This window comes from Gavialis gangeticus, unplaced genomic scaffold, assembly GCF_001723915.1.
Source record: "Gavialis gangeticus isolate Ggan-Ray unplaced genomic scaffold, GavGan_comp1, whole genome shotgun sequence".
Taxonomy (NCBI): Eukaryota; Metazoa; Chordata; order Crocodylia; family Gavialidae; genus Gavialis; species Gavialis gangeticus.
Window position 1 is genome coordinate 126033577 of NW_017728992.1, and position 17120 is coordinate 126050696.

The 17120-nt window shown below is 42.2% G+C and overlaps 1 protein-coding gene across 2 annotated transcripts in view; it reads left to right on the forward strand.

Annotated features, from left to right (window-relative positions):
* The window catches only part of YTHDF3 (YTH N6-methyladenosine RNA binding protein 3), a 44835-nt gene that overhangs the window by 15610 nt on the left and 12105 nt on the right, over nucleotides 1–17120 (forward strand). Inside the window, exon 5 of one of the 2 annotated variants that reach the window (XM_019527725.1) lies at nucleotides 53–508. In XM_019527725.1, coding sequence (XP_019383270.1) covers nucleotides 53–508 — 456 coding nt within the window. Of the gene's footprint in view, nucleotides 1–10; nucleotides 509–17120 lie in introns of both variants that reach the window. The other variant, XM_019527724.1, reaches the window with a different exon arrangement.

The window sequence follows — 17120 nt, forward strand, 5'->3', positions numbered from 1 at the left end:
CGATTGGAATCTGAAGAATGGACGTGTGTTTATAATCAAAAGCTATTCAGAGGATGATATACACCGCTCCATTAAGTACTCTATCTGGTGTAGTACTGAACATGGTAATAAACGTTTGGATGCTGCTTACCGTTCCCTGAATGGAAAAGGTCCACTCTATTTACTCTTCAGTGTGAATGGTAGTGGACATTTTTGTGGAGTGGCTGAGATGAAGTCTGTTGTGGACTACAATGCATATGCTGGAGTCTGGTCTCAGGATAAGTGGAAGGGGAAGTTTGATGTTAAGTGGATCTTTGTCAAAGACGTTCCTAATAACCAGCTGCGGCACATTCGTTTGGAAAACAATGACAACAAACCAGTTACCAATTCGAGGGACACTCAAGAGGTACCCCTAGAAAAAGCGAAGCAAGTGCTTAAAATAATTGCTACTTTCAAGCATACCACCTCAATCTTTGATGACTTTGCACATTATGAAAAGCGTCAAGAGGAGGAGGAAGCCATGCGTAGGGTAAGAACCTAGCATTGTTACAGTAGTTTATTCTTAAGTTGTGTTTTTGGTACCTTCATTATTTTGTACAACTCGAGTTGCTTTTGTGAGTTGGAAGGGGAATATGTTGAGACAGATAGTAATAGTGTTTTGTGCCAAGCTGATCAGTATGTTTATAGTTGATATAACTGGTTCTTTTTGTTTAGTAATTCTTGTGGTTAGGAATTCATGTGTTACACTTATTAGTAGCATTCTACAAGTGTTATGTATAAGAAGATTTTTGAATTGCTTTACTTGTTTTTTACAATTAATAATAAAAAAAAAAAATTGAATGCAGTATTCCTAAATGAATCTTCTTGAACTTTTAACCGCATCTAGTGCCATAATAAAGCTAGGTATAACCCAAACAGTTATAAATCACAGGATTACAGGGGAGGTAGACAGCATTTAAAGTAATAACATATAATTATCGGGGGGAAAAAACAATCGTGATCTTAAAGATGCTAACACCAATGTTAGAATATATTTAGGTCAATGTGTTTTGTTTGTAGTAGTTATAAACTATGGAAGCAGTGCACTGATGGTTTGGACAGTGTCAGAAATATTTTTTATCTTTCTAATGGTGCTGTTGTCTTAGATATTTCAACCTGTTTTGTGCCTATAAAGAAGCATGTGCTTCATAGCAAAATCATTTAGCAGGAGTGCAGGGATGATATTCTAAATTTTATGCTTTCAAATCAGAATTTCAGGAAAATGAAGAAAATTGTTTAACTTAAAATTGCCTTTTCAAGTTAATCGGATTTGATCTGGGTATCTCCTTTTGTCCTGCAAGTAATACTTTTCTTCTCTTGCCTTTGGAACTCCGAGGAAAAATTGGCCTTGCCACCAAACAGCTTTTATTTTCTTAAGCTTCTGTCAGAGCTACATATACTGTAATTCATTCCATGGCTTTGAAAACCTCATCAGGTCTAGTCTGAGTCTTCCTTTCTGAATAATACCTGTAATCATTTATGCTCTTGCCTGTAACTTTTTTTTCTAATCGGTGCCATCTTGAACTTGGCATGATTACTGACAGTTTAATTGCTATCCACTGATTTCTAGATAAGAGTTGTGAGACTAACTAGTCTTGTTATTTAACTGTACTTCGTTTACCAAAGATTTTAAGTTAACAGTGGAGCTAATGAAGAAGACTGCAAGCAAAGATATGACATTTTAGTGGCTAACGCTTGTTTTTCACTTAGAAGAATTTCTTTGAACCCATTGGGTGTGTCTACATGAGAGCGTGTGTGCGTCTTGCAGCATCTCAGAGCTCTTTGAGACACTGCAAGAGGCATGTGCAGAATGATAAAACATTTCCCATTCTGCAAATTTGCAGCATGGGGGCAATATTAGACCCCTGGATATCCAGGGGTCAAAAAAACTGCAGGAGGAAAAAAGGGGGCAGTCCCAGATTGTGTCCTGAGGCAACTGGAGGCTGGGTGCTCCACTGAGATGCTCTGGTAGCTAGCCAGAGTGTCTCTATAGCTGGCCGTCACCCCGATGCTGAAGCACGCTGCCTGCCCGTGCAGAGCAGGCAGTGTGCCTGCCGCAGAGAGCTGGATCCAGGCTCCTGCTGGTAAGTAGGGGGACCCACCCCTCCCAAGCAGTCCCCCCACAATCTACCCACACCTACTCACATCCCCCCAGTGCACACCCTGCATCCCCAGCTGCCAGACAGGATGAGACCTGCTGCCAGGAGCTGTGGCTGCAGGTGCAGCTGTCCCCACATCCTGGTTAGCGAAGGGGTCACAGGGAGCTCTAACTGCTCTATGGTAAGAAAACCAAAGGCAAACAGCAAAACGTATAGGTATTTAGAATTAATTTTATTATGACGATAGAGACACTGGTAGGCTTCCTAATTGCTTTAACACTGTAGAGATATCAATAAAGCATTGCGCACATGATCTCTCTCTCTTGTGGTTTTTTGTTTGAATTGTGGAGGAACATGGCTTTGGGATTTTTTTTATTGGGGATTTTTCAGTTTGCAAATAGGGAACACCAAAATTCCTGCTTGGGAGGCAAGTGGCAGGACCCATGCAGAGGACCCTGCTCAGAGCTGGCACCTTGGACTTAGCTGGAGGTGGCTGGCCTCCTGACCAGTTGTGGCCAGGAGGACATGCTTTAACGGTTCAAAGCAGGACACCACACTGGGAACATCTGGGCGATAAGCTGCCCACATGGCCGGGCAGGGGGCACACATGGCAGTAGTGCCACACAAAGGCCAACTCTGCAGCCACAGTCCACTGGCAGCTGGCACAGAGGGGCAGATGCCTCTATTGGCTGTGCAGTCCCCATCCGAGTCTGGCAAATGTGCAGCAGATCACAACCAGGCAGCAGCCCCCACTGACAGACTGCTGCAGTGGGTGAAGGGTGCAGGGAACTCTCAGGGTTCCTTCAGCAGTCCAGCTGGCACAAGGCGTAATGTCCCCAGGTATCAACTGGCTGCGCCTCAGAAGGTCCTGAGAACAAGTAGCCCTGAGCTACTTGACAGGGCAGCTTTTTGTACTGCTGGGACCTGGACAGGTGCTGGCACCAGGCTGTAGCTCCCCCTGGCTGCAGATCTGGGGGGAGCCAGGCAGGGTTATTTTGCCCCAAGTGGCACAACTTACCTCACACCAAAGTGTACACTGAGGTGAAAAGCCCCGGCTAAAATTTGCATTGCTTCTGTTTGAGCTGCTGCAAGTGCATGTGCTTGCATGTGTGGATGCATGCTCACTGTGGCAACGCTTTTTTTTTTTTTTCCTGAATCAAAGCATAACTGTTTTAGCTTCCATCACATGCTAAGGCAAACTTCAAATTAATGAATGTTTCAGGCCATAATACACCATATTGCACATGGTCAGTGGTTGTGTGCATTTTGTCTTGTCTTAGATAGTATTTTCCTGTAGGCCAGCACAGTGTATCTTTGAGATTTAATTACATGGATTTTGTTGCACATCTTAGTAAGTCATCATGTGGAGAGAGTGACTTAATGATTGATGGAAATGGAGATCTCATATTCACAGAATATTGGTATGTCTGAAAAGTTTAGTTTCCTTTTTAAATGTAATTAATTCTCTAAATTAATGTTTTGCCAGTTTCATGAAACTTTCTGTTTTAAAATAGATTATTAATTTGGATAAACAATAATTAGACTTTTAACATATCTTGATTACATTTTCTGATAATGTTTCAGAAGTGTATAAGCTCTGCTTATAGATAGGTCACAAGTTTCTTAATTGGTTTAATGTTTCAGGATTTTTTTTTTTTTGCTTTTGTTGACCTATTCATTTTTAGAAGTGGAAACCATGTTGTGGGAGAAATTATAAAATATTTCCTTTTAAATTATTGTCTTTTAACAACCCAGGAAGATAAATAGTCTTGTTTTACATTTACCAATTTGGCTGTAATCTCTTTAGGGGAAAATGTTTAGTATCGATATAGCTGAAGCGCTGGCATCTGCATTTCTGAAGTTTTAAATAATTCAGTCGTCTGTCTTCTTCAATGGTATTTTAGTGAGAGTGGCTAATTGAGAGAAAACTAACAGAGCTAAATTATTTGTTGTGATGCTTTTTAAGCGTGTAATCTGCATTTGTTTTTATAGCCATTTACAAATAGCTTTGGACATGAGCACTTTAAAAACAAGCTGAGAACTGCCTAACAGCCCCACTGCTGCTTCAGTATGGATGCCTTTGAAATATGTCTAAAGTTTTAGTAAATGCTTCCTACATAATGGGAAGTTTATAGTGCAACTACAATGCTTGCAGAACTTGGGATCTTCAATTTTTACTCTTCTTACCTGTGCAGATTTCAATTTTGCCTTCAAATCCATCAGTAGCTTTTGCTTTGTATGTTTTTCTTTTGCCACCTTTAAGTTGTAAACTTAGAAGGCACTTAACTGTTTTAATTGGCAAACAGTTTCTGAAATCCAGTATTTCATATGCTAAATTTGTGGAGCTTATAGATAATTGGATAATCCTTTTGTCTCTTGTGACAGCTAGGTTTTACAGTCGGATCTAAATTGGGGTATTTTGTATTGCCAGTGTAGCCATATATTCTCTGTTTTATAGGTTGTGGACATGCCTATTTTCTATACCAGCTGGGATTTCTTTGTTTGCCAACATTCTTACCTGTCCTAAAAAATGCTGTTTCTTGCTGCTAATAAAATATTAAAAGCATGAAATGACAGTAGTCAATTATACATTTCTTGAAGTTCATTTAGGATTTTATGTGCACAGGTAATAAACTTACTTAAAGTCAGCGGTCTAAACATACCAAGCAGCAAATGAGTTATAGATTTAATTTACTTTATAACCGTTCGCCACTTCAACTAGCTTACCTCAGAGTAATTGGTTTTAAAAAATTAATCTAACAATTTGGGACGATCACTTTTCAATAAAGCTTGGCTTTCTTTTCCATTAAAATACAATGGCATATTTGCTAGAGTGCAGTGAGCACACTATAACTGGATTAAAGTGATCTTCTGAAAAAACTATGGTTAATTAAATTTTAAGTGGTTATTTACTATCTCTGTACACTAATTTGAATAAACTCTCCTTGATATAGTTAACCTTAGTTATTATTTGAGGTTCCTCATATCTCTTTATTTTTTCTCATGCTATTTTTCTGTTTCAAATGTAGAAGGGTGGCAACCCTAACATTTTGTCAAGGAGCAAAGATTTGTAGATGTATCATGCATGATGATCTGTAAGGTCATGTAGAATCTTGAGCCCTTAATGTAAACTATTAAACTACATGAAAATATGCTGGATTTTATACAAACCACTATGGGGTGGGGGGGTGTACACAGGGAACAGCCTTCCAACTAAAAATAATAGTAAAGTTATTTAGGAAACTTGATTGAATTAAAGGTTTCTGTTTCAAAAAATTCAAAAACAACACTTAATTCAACTATATGAAAAGAAACTCACTGTATGAATTTTTGTCCATTTAAATGTTCAGTTGCATATGTATAGCTAAAGGATTGAGTAGAAAGTCAAGTTGTTAAAGGAAACTCGTAGTAAATATCTTCATTTCACATACTGTCCACTGTTTTGCTCTAGTAATCTCAAAATCAGCTAGCACATCATATATTCTGTTTCCCTGTGTGAAATGGTGTCTGTAATCATGTAATCCTCTCTTGCCATCCCTTTTTTCTGCAGTTTAAAACTGAAGCTCTTCTGGTACTTTCTAGCACAGGATACACTGTTTACTGGCATACAGTAGAAAAAACATGATAGTGAACGGAAACGATTAAAGAAGGTTAAAATTTAGCATTAATAGGATGGTAGTAAAATGCAACTACTTGAGTAGTACAAGTATAAAACTCATAACATGCCACCTGTTGGAAAGCATTCATGTCTGTGTATTTAATTGGTCTTTCCTAGAACAATATTTAGGTTTTATCCTTGTCCAGAAAAGCTCTAAATACTGGGAAGAAATAGTTAAAATTTTAGATTCCTTTTGCCACAGTGTTATACTTGCTGAACATCTTAAGCCTAGATTGTAGTCAGCTGTATAACTTTTATTTTTTTAACTCTTCTTCAAAATCTAGAAAAAGTGATTTTTCAGTTTGCTATCCAATCCAACAGTGACAAATCACAAAATGTAAGTGTGTAAATTTAATAGAAGAAACATGGTAGGTAAATGGGGAAACTCTGGAGAGTTCTGGGTCGCATAAGAATTTTTTTGCATGGGGATTACATGCAGACTTTTCCAAAGACCTGACTAAAAACGGCACAGAACTGTTGGGAAGCACGTGTTCAAAGGCAGCATCTTCATCAAAACAAATAGAGAAAGGCAGAAGCTTAAGACTGGGTCATAAGACTGACTGACAACTCAAGGCAGTGACCACTTGCAGTCTGAAGGGTGCTAAATTTTGTTTGTGTTTGGTAGCCATTAAAACTGGTATATTTGCATCCTTAGTTAAGAAGCTGTAAATATTACTTACAGTGGCAACCGTCAATCCTCCTGCATCATGGTGTATGCATGAGGGCCACCCAGACCTTTGCACATGCCTGGGCAGGATTTTTTTTGAGTGAAGGCTGTCTCCTACCTTGGGGGTCTTCAAGAGGAGGCTGGACAGATATTTGGCTGGGGTGTTATGATCCTGGCACTTGTTCCTGCCTGGGGCAGGGAGTCGGACCTGATGATCTGTTTAGGTCCCTTCCGACCCTAAGCACTACGAAACTATAAGGCTGCCCAGGCCTTCCATCCTCCCTTCAGGCCACTGAGACAGAATCCAAAGACCAGACTGAGTCCAGATGTTTGGTGCCTCCATGGCTGTAGTTGTATGAGTGTTCGGGAATCAACCTAGGTCTCCTATGTGGTAGGCAAGGGTTCTACTACTGAACCGCAGGGGACTCCAAATAGTACTTGTATTATATCTGCAAATAGCTTTAAAAAAAAGAAAAGGACATACAACCTTCCATCTTTGTTCAGAGAGAGCCTGATATACAATACTGAAAAATTAATGTTTCCAAGTAACAAGAATTCACTCACTAGTGCTAGAGGCAGGAGTTTTCGTAGGTAGTATCTCTTATTGGACCAGCTGCATGGTTGGGATGGATTTAGACCAGCTTTTGGGTATCACAGTACCTTTGGACAGTAGTCTGCCCAAGGACCCATGGAAAGGTGTGGGGCTCAGGTCATATTCTCTTTGATCCTTCTGGTGAAGGAAAAGGACCTGGGCAGGAACAGGTGCATCCTGCAGATCAATACCTGGCTGCACAGATAGTGTCACCAGTGGAACTTTGGCTTCTTCAGCCATGGGATGTTGTTCCAAGATGAAAGATTGTTGGGAAGAGATGGGATCCACCTGACGAAGAGAGGGAGGAGCATCTCTGCAGACACGCTTGCTAATCTAGTGAGGAGGGCTTTAAATTAGGTTCAGTGAGGGATAGAGACCAAAGCCGTGAGGGAAGTGGGAGACTAGGAGGAAGAGCAAGTCAGAGGTGGCAGCAGGGGTGGGGTTTTCATACTTTGTGAGAAACCAGGGCAATAGACTAGCTATCTTGGGTGCCTGTACATGAATGCATGGAGCCTGAGAAACAAGAAATAATTGGAAGTCTTTGCACAGTCATGGAGCTATGACATGATTGGAATAACAGAGACTGGGTGGGATAGCTCGCATGACTGGAGCACTGTTATGGATGGGTACAAACTGTTCAGGAAGAACAGGCAGGGGAGAAGAGGAAGAGGAGTTGCACTTAAAGTAAAAGAGCTGTATGATTGCTCAGAGCTCCAGTGTGAAACTGGAGATAGGACTGTTGAAAGTATCTAGGTTAAGCTTAGAGGGGAGTACAACAAGAGAGCTGTTGTAGTGGGCGTCTGCTATGGACCACCAGACCAGGAGGAACTGGTGGATAAGGTTTTCCTCAAACAGTTAGCGGAACTTTCCTTGATCACAAGCCCAGGTTCTCATGGGGGGCTTGAATCACCCTGACGTCTGCTGGGAGGGCAGTATAGCAGTGTGCAGGCAATCCAGGAAGTTTTTGCAGAGTGCTGGGAATAGCTTTCTGGTGCAGGTGCTGGAGTGGCTAACTAGGGGCCATGTTCTTTTTGACTTGCTGCTCACAAACAAGAAAGCATTGGTGGGGAATGTAGTAGTAGATGGCTACTTGGGCAGCGGTGACCACGAGATGATTGAGTTCAGGATCCTGAGGAAAGGAAGGATGGAGACGAGCAGAGTAAAGACTGTGGACTTCAGAAATGCATACTTTGACTTGCTCAGGGAACACATGGGCAGGATCCCTTGGGAAGCCAGTCTGTGGGGGAGAGGAATCTAGGAGCTGACTGTACTTTAAAGAAGCCTTACTCACAGTACAGGAACAAGCCATCCAGATGTGCAAGAAGACTAGTAAGTATGGCAGAACACCAGCTTGGCTTATTAGGGAACTCTTCAGTAAACTAAATCACAAAAAGGAAGCTTATAAGAAGTGGAGATTTGGACAAATAACTAGGGAGGAGTATAAAAGCATTGTACAGGCATGCAAGGATGCAGTCAGAAAGGCCAAAGCACAATTGGAGTTGCAGCTAGCAAGGGTAACAAGCAGGGTTTCTACAAGTATGTCAGCTGCAAGGGTGATTAGGAACAGTCAGCATAGATTAACCAAGGGCAAGTCCATGCCTGACCAATCTGATTGCCTTCTGTGATGAGATGACTGGCTCTGGATGTGGGGAGACCAGTGGATGTGGTATACCTTGATTTTTAGCAAGGCTTTTGATACCATCTTCCACAATATTCTCACTGGCAAGCTAAGGAAGTATGGGCTGCATGAATGGACTGTAAGGTGGATAGAAGACTGGCTGGAGCATTGGGCTTGGAGGGTAGTAATCAATGGCTCAGTACTTAGTTGGCAGCCAGTCTCAAGTAGACTGCCCCAGGGGTCAGTCCTGTGTCCGGTTTTGTTCAATATCTTCATCAGTGACCTGGAAGATGGCATAGAGTGTGTCCTCAGCAAGTTTGTAGATGACACCAAGCTGGGGGAGTAATAAATACGCTGGAGGGTCGGGCTAGGATTCAGAGGATTAGACAAATTGAAGTATTGGGGCAAAAGAAATCTCATGAGGTTCATCAAGGATAAGTGCAAAGTCCTGCACTTAGAAGAGAACAATCCCATTCACCAGCACAGGCTGGGAGCTGACTGGCTGGGCAGCAGCTCTGCAGAAAAGGACCTGGGTTTACAGTGGACAGTAAGCTGGATATGAATTAACAGTGTGCAAAGAAAGCTAATGGCATACTAGGCTGCATCAGTAGGAGTGTTGCCAGCAGATCAAGGGAAGTGATTCTATACAGCATTGGTGAGGCCACATCTGGAGTACTGTGTCCAGTTTTGGGCCCCCCACTTCAGAAAGGATCTGGATATACTGGAGAGAGTCCAGCAGAGGGCAGCAAAAATGGTTCAGGGGCTGGGGTACATGACTTACGAGGAACAGCTGATGGAACTGGGCATATTTAGTTGGAAGAAGAGAAGACCAAGAGAGTATTTAATAGCTGCCTTCAGCTACATGAATGGAGGTTTGAAAGAGGATGGAACCAGCGGTTCCTGAATTGACAGATTGCACACCACCAATTTAAAATGATACAACCTTAAGTACCACCAGAAAATTTTTGAAATATAAAGTAATTATAATAAATCTGTTAACGTGTACCACTGACAGGTGGTCTGTGTACCACTGCTGGTACCCATACCACAGATTGGAAACCACTGACCTAAACTGTTCTCAGTGGTGACAGATGACAGACAGGGGAGTAATGGTCTCAAGTTGCAGCAAGGGAAGGTTAGGTTAGATATTAGGAAAAATCTTTCTCACTAGGAGGGTAGTAAAATACTGGAACAGGTTACCCAGAGAGGTTGTGGACTCTCCATCCTTAAATAGCACTAGGTAAATATGTGGAGGTTCTTAAGACCTGGCTAGACAGAGCTTTGCCTGGGATGGTCTGGTCGGGGCTCCTGCTTTGAGCAGGAGGTTGGACTAGATGACCTCCTCGGGTCCCTTCCAACCCTAATTTTCTATGTATTATGAGATTGAAAAGCTTATCCAAATCTATCCCAGCCATGCTTTTGGTCCAAGAAAAGATACTACCCGCAAAATCTTGCCCCTCACTTTTTTCCTGGACTGACGGCTACATCACTTCATCAGTCCTAAATAATATTGTCATTGAACTGAGGAAATTTTGTGTGGTGTATGGGTTTCTGATGCGACTTCTAGGTTGAGTATTTTATAACTAGCCTGTGTGAACTGTGTATGTCTGGGGTCTCATCTACATGGTGAAAATGACCAGATTGCTGAAAGTTTGCCTGAGGGGGCCCCAGGGCTTTTCCTATTAGCATGAGGAAAGGGTGAAAGATGTATGTAGGACTGCTGAATGAAAGGAGTTGGAGATTGAAGCTGTATGGGAGCCATTTTACTCTGATAGCTTGGAGGGGAATGAATGTGGGTATTACTGCTGGGGTTTTTTAAATATTAGGGACCACCAGTTCTGGGGGCCTAACTCATCTGCTGTGTTCCTTTGTGTTATGAACTTGCCCTGCTGCAGGAACAACAGCCTAGCAGTCACTTGAGTGGACCTCTTTACTTTTCTTTCCTGTGTCAGTGATAATGGCGAGGGGGAGGGAGTTGACCTTAAGGAGGAAGTGAGAAACACAAATTAATTACATTATTGTAATGTTTAGAGATCCAGATTCTACATTTCCTACCCAGGTACTTAAATTTGAGAGAGACATCAAGTCTGTGTAGTTTGACAGGGTCTTGCTCAACCGGAAAAGCATTAACTGAATGCTGTAATCAGTTGTCAAAGTGGTTATGGCCATAAAATGGCTACTTTTGAAGTGGAGAAGGATTACATGAAAAGTAACACGCTGGAGATGCACAAATGCAGAAGGTAAACACATGACTAGCTCCCCCAAAATCACACTGTGGTAGCTTGTTTTATGTCACTATTACATTCTCTTTCCATATAGTGTCACTCAGAATACACTTCAGGTGGTTTTTCCTTCAGCTGCTTTTTCCAGTTGCAACTAAAGAGTGGTACAGAAGCCTTCAGGGCTGTATTTGGTAGCAGTGTTGGTCTGAGACTAAAAGAAACACAACACTAGAACTCTTGTTTCAGAGATGATGCTTTTTATTAGACCAACTAAGAAATTGCAAAAAAATAAATCTTTTTCTGCAAGCTTTTGGGCACAAGCACCCTTCCTCAGGTTCAAAAATTAAAGATGGTAAAAAGTCCCCATAGGTACAAAATAAATTTGATTTTTGCACAGAGGAAGCTGAAGTTGGAAGCTGAGGAAGGGTGTGCACGCCCAAAAGCTTGCAGAAAAAGTACAGAAGCCTTTGTATTTGACAGAACCACAGCTGTAGCTATACTGTTGTGTTTGACCGGGACCAGCAACTCCATGTCTCTGTGCTGCAGAAAATCTAGTTGGGATTGTCAGCAGGCTTTGTATAGCAACTTCTCAGTTGTCTGAGCAGTTGTTCTTTGAGCAGTTGAATGTTTCTTCACTTAGTATGCTTAAAGCTTTGGTTTCTGATACTGCAGACTCTTGCAAGAAAGTTTCTTATGAGACGCATCAGTATTGAATTGCCTGTGCATGCAGACATATTTTCCTCGTGCTTTTTAAATTTACACAATGGTGCAAAAAATGAAAAGTGCACTACAGATTCCCCTTCTGCTCCATACAGCTGTTATCTGTTGCATGCACAAATTGGCATGTCTTTTAACTGGAAAGGTATAAGATAGTAGTATCACTTCTCAGCCTTGTGGTACAGATCATATGTAGTTCCTCTGACTTCCCTAATTGGCCCGTGGCTTTTCAACTCTCAACATTTCAAGTCAAGGAATATTTTAAGATTAAAATTAAGCTTGCAGGATTGGTTTTGATTTTCTAATTGTAGATACAAAATAAATTTAATGTCTGTTTTTGTTGAAATAGGAGAGACGATTGCTGTTTTCCTCTCCCTTTAGATAACGTGCATATAAATGTATGGCTAAAGTATAAATGGAGAAAAGTGTGTTTACATACTTTTAGCTCTGTAGGTATGTTCCATGAGCCAGGAGATGGTTAGCTGCCAGGCAAGTCAGGATGGCACCATAGGCACCTAAACAAGTGCCTCATGCCTGTCTGCTGTAGGCTATTACCATGCATCAGAGCAGACTCAATTAATAGTGTGTGCTGGAGTGTGCTAATTAGCATGCTGTAGTTGCCTCTGTGCCTTGTGTATTCAGCATCCCTGTGCTTCAAAATGGCAGTGGGGGCGCTTTAACTAAAGCTTGTTGAATGAGCTTTAGTTATAGTGCCTCTGCTGTTATTTTGAAATGTGGGATACTGAGTACATGAGGTGCTATGGGTACTTCAGTAAGAGTGGCTCCCAAGAGATGTTTTAATGAACCCATCACCCCCACCCTTAGAGATGCCCTTGGAGACTAACTGGGGGAGAGATGCATGAGCTTTCATAGGCAATCTGAAGAAGTAACCTGTGGCCTATAAAAGCTCATGCTTCTCTGAACTCTAAGGTGCCCCTACCTTAACTTCTGGGTGTAGGTCCTTATGTAGCCCCCTGTCACTGGAGCAGTGGTTCTCAACTTCTTTAGACTAGAAGCACCCCTTTGTGTGAATTGGGCTACTCAATTTCAAAAATCAATTGGGGGTGGTTTGGGTGGGTCATCCTGAATGAAGGGGTCCACAGGGCAAGCCCTACGAGGAAAGGCTATGGGACCTGAACCTGTTCAGCCTCCACAAGAGAAGGCTGAGGGGGATCTAGTGGCCTGTTGCAAACTAGTCAGAGGGGACCAGCAGGCACTGGGGAAGTCCCTGTTCCCCCGAGCACTCCCAGGAGTGACTAGAAACAACGGTCACAAGCTGGCAGAGGGTAGATTCAGATTAGACATCAGGAGGTGCTACTTCACGGTCAGGGCGGCTAGGATCTGGAACCAACTTCCAAGCGAAGTGGTGCTGGCTCCTACCCTGGGGGTCTTTAAGAGGAGGCTAGATGTACACCTTGCCCAGGTTGTTTGACCCAGTACCCTTTCCTGCCATGGCAGGGGTTCAGACTTGATGATCTACTCCGGTCCCTTCCGACCCTACTAACTATGAAACTATTACAGTGCTTATGCCCTTACAAACGGGCTAGGCAGGGGTGGGGAATCAGCCAGGCAGGGATAAGAATGAGCCTGCCATTTACCTTCTTATCTCCTCACACTTCATGGCACTCTTCAGAGGATCTGGCAGCACCCTGGGGTGCCACTGCTGTCTGCTTCAGAATCAGTTCTGTAGTCTCAGCTAATTGCAATTATCTAGGCACTAAACTACTTCCATCCTTAAGGTTGTAACTGAAATGTAGACTTTTGCAACACGATACAGATTTCAGTTTTTACAGCTTAAAGAAAATGTTTATCTCGTTTGTTTGTTTGTTTTTTTAACTTTGAGTTTTATTCAGTTGCTCTGACCAGATGTAGTACAGAGTATCCTTTTTTTTTTTTTTTTTTTTTTTTACTTTTGGTTTTTTTCCGTTTCTTTGGCCAAATGTAGTAAAGAGGATCCTTTTTTTTTTTTTTTTTTTTTTATTAGCTAGTCAGCAGTGCATTGCTTGAGTTTGCAGTGAATTTTGAATTGGAATAACATTATTTGAGCGTAGCTGTGTGTTTGTAAATGTCAGAGGTAGCAGAGCTGTATTGAATACTGTAATTCTGTTAGCTAGTCTTTTCAGGTATAAACTTTGTTTAAATTTTTTGCTGCTATTTTTTATATATATACACACGCATGAATGAATGTTTGGCCTTCATCTCTAATTATATCAAACTATAGTGTATCATAAGAAAATATTTGTTGTAAAGTTTTATCTTGCTATTTGATTGCATTCTAAATGTAATGTGTAGATGATAACATTCACTGGCTGCCAGTCATGTTGAAGTTTCCCAGCACCAGAAGCATGAAACCGATAGGATTATTTTGTGCTGTCCAGAGAGTTCTGAGTAGAAACAGTGGAGCTGGCCACAGTCTTTGGTAACTTTGCTAAGCTTTTCTGTAATAATGGACAGAAGCAGCTCAATGGATCTACGTTCTCTTTGCAGACCTAGGAAGACAGTACTGCTTCCATTAACTTCGTGGGGGGTGTTATTTATAATCATGAGAAACTAGATGCTGCTTTTTAAAAAAGAGAGAAAACTGTACTGAAATCAATGGCTTAAACCATTGTCTAACTAATATATTATTGAACTATGAAATAATTGTCCAGCATTGAAGAGAAATACTTACTTTACTTGCTCTGATTAGAATTGTTTGGCTCTGTGCCTGAAAGTAGCATATATTTGAATGGATCTCTTGAGTTGAGTGCAACCTCCCAGTGTTGTAAGGCCATCCCCATCATATTTTTTTCATAAACTTGTCTAGTTTGGAGTTGTAGGGACAAGAAGCTTAGTGAAAGGCTCTTCTGGAACATCATAATTTATGTTTAAAACTAGTGTCTACATTTTTTTCATCTTTTTTCTTAAATCAGTATAATCTTTCGGCTTAACTCTCCTTCCTTGGTGATACTTAACGCCTCTGTCATACAAACTGTTTAGGTCTTGCTAGGCGTAAACAAGCCAGACTCTTTTGGGCTCCTTACAAATATATTTTCCTTTCCTTCTGTCATCTGAGCAACCCTTCTGTGCACTCATTCCAACATGAATTCATCTATCTTGAATGCAAGTGACCAGAATCGTGCGCAGCACTTCTAGATGAGGTCTCACGAGTACCTTATATAATACTTTCTTAGCAGGAGATAGTGCTGTCTTGATTTTGTTGTGGTGAATTACCACTATATCTGAATTCCTAATTTCTTACCTTAAAGACTTCCTTTTTACTTCAGCCTGTAATTGAGATTTCACCTTAGATCAGTTTGTGAGGTAGCAGCTTGCCATAACTTAGAACTGAAATCAATGTCTAGGAGGTTGCTTTTTCCACCTCTTTCTTATCTCTGCTTAAAGCCCTTAAAGTTAAGGGAGCAGTGTAGAAGTAATGGATGGTGGCAAGCAGGGTAATAAATGGGTGGAAGTCCTTGATTAAGAGAGGAAGTAGTAGCAGAGGCTTAATTGGATTCACAAATTCCAAGCTAATTAACAAAATAGAATGGGAGATTCATGGTTTACCTTGGCTGCAGGATTCTTGACTTCTTGAAATGTAGGAAGACAATAAGGATGACTTGGAATTCGCAAGGAAATTGATAAAAGACCTGGTTAAGTAATTTTGGAAGCATTTGTGATCTTTCTAGGGCAGTAATACTTTTCTGTATTCTAGAGTCTAACTAAAAGCCTTTTGTAGATTTGCAGCCATGTATCTAACCTCCCATGTTTCAAAAACAAATTAAGTTTTAAACCATTCTTGTTTAGAGAGAGACTTCATACTTTAGAAATACAAACAGAGCTTTATTCATTGTTGTGGAGAACTCGATTAAAAATTACCACTTCCCAGAAAAGTTATGGAAGTTCACAAACCTTGGACCATCTTGTTCTTCCTTTTACGGTACTTGATTAATTGCACTTTTTATGGCCTAAAGCAGTGTGGTGCTCAGCTGTTCAGCCTTTTGACTGGATGAGTGACACTGAACAATTCTGGACAGGATTCTATAGGTAGGGTCAGCCTATGGGCTGGCTCCTGCATGGTGGATCAGCATATGGGATTGATGTGATCCAGTGTACCAGCCTCGCTCCGCATAGTAGATCTGGCTGCAGAGTGAAGCCATGCACAGGGCTACTTCATCTGGCCTGTAGGACTCCCCAAGGATCCAGAAATTTGGTGTTGGGAAGCAGTGGCAGCTCTGGCTCTGGAAACCATGGCAATAAATGCTGCCACCCAGTGGACTTAAAGGACAGAGTTATAAAAGATTACTGTACCAGAGCCACTTTCAACAATTCAGGCAATGTGGAAATTATTACTTGAATGTTATTTGTCTTTTTGTTGTCCTATTTAGTGTAGGTATGCAAGCGAGTAGTGTGTGCGCGCACATTGCTTAGTGGCAAAATCCAAGAAATTTTTAATAGAAACTCCTGATTGTGCTGCCATCTGGGTGGAACAGTTTTAGTTGCTTGATTATGTTAAATTCAGTTTAACGTAAGTTCATCCAGGAAAAAAAAGATGCAGTGGCGAGGGGCTTTGGTTGCAGATGCTATCTTTGTGCCGCTGTGGGAACAAATTTGAGCTGCAGGTGGTCTTGCCATGCTGCAGCCAAGCATGCGGCCACATCCTGGCATTCACCCTTCTCAGACTTGGATGGATCATTTCAGCCTGTGACCAGGAAAGGTTGTCTACCCCAGATCTAGATGATTAGCTAAGCTAAGATGGTGGCCCTTCTAGATGTATATGGGAGCTGACTTCAGATATCTGTCAGTTTTCAACAGAGTATGAAAGCTATGTCAAAGCTGGGTAGACAGGATTTCTATTGATCTCTCTTGTGGACTTTATGTGCCTAAGCTCTGTCAAAGTTTATTTTTTGAATCTTGTCATAAGAAACTTTCATCTCTTATTGCAGGCTCCTAACTCTTCGCACCTTTCAAATTTTGACATTTGTTTGTCTTTGCCAGTGTAGGACAGGTTTCTTTGGCTCCATCCTTGCAGTAAACCGGAGGTCACCAAGTGGTTGATCGGGATTGACTGGTGGATTTTGGAGCCTCTTGAAGTCGATCCTGGATGGGGGGGGGAGGGGATGAGCTAAGGTTGGGGGGGTAGGCAGCGGAGCTTGGGGCACAAACCCCAGCCTGCAGCTGCCTTGGCCGTGCACAGATCAGGGGGGCACGTCCCCCCTCCCCCCCAACACGGGACAGTGCCGGTGGTTGCAGCAGCTATGAGGTTGGGAGTGGCACTTGGGCAGGGGCTGGTCCTGCACAGCCAGAGCAGGGTGGGGGATAGAGCAATGAGCAACTTGTCTGGGGAGTGTGGGGAAGGGAAGGCATGCAGCATGGGGGTGGGGGGGGGCGTGTGCCCCTGGGTCTGCTGGCAGGACGGGGCAGGCTGTGGGGCTGGGGCGGTGTTGGGCTATGCTCAGGCCAGGTGATGGTGCTGAAGTGGGGCCACAGTGGGGTGGGGCTTAGCCCCCAGCACTGCTGCAGCTGCCCACCCCAAGCGCAGCATGGGCC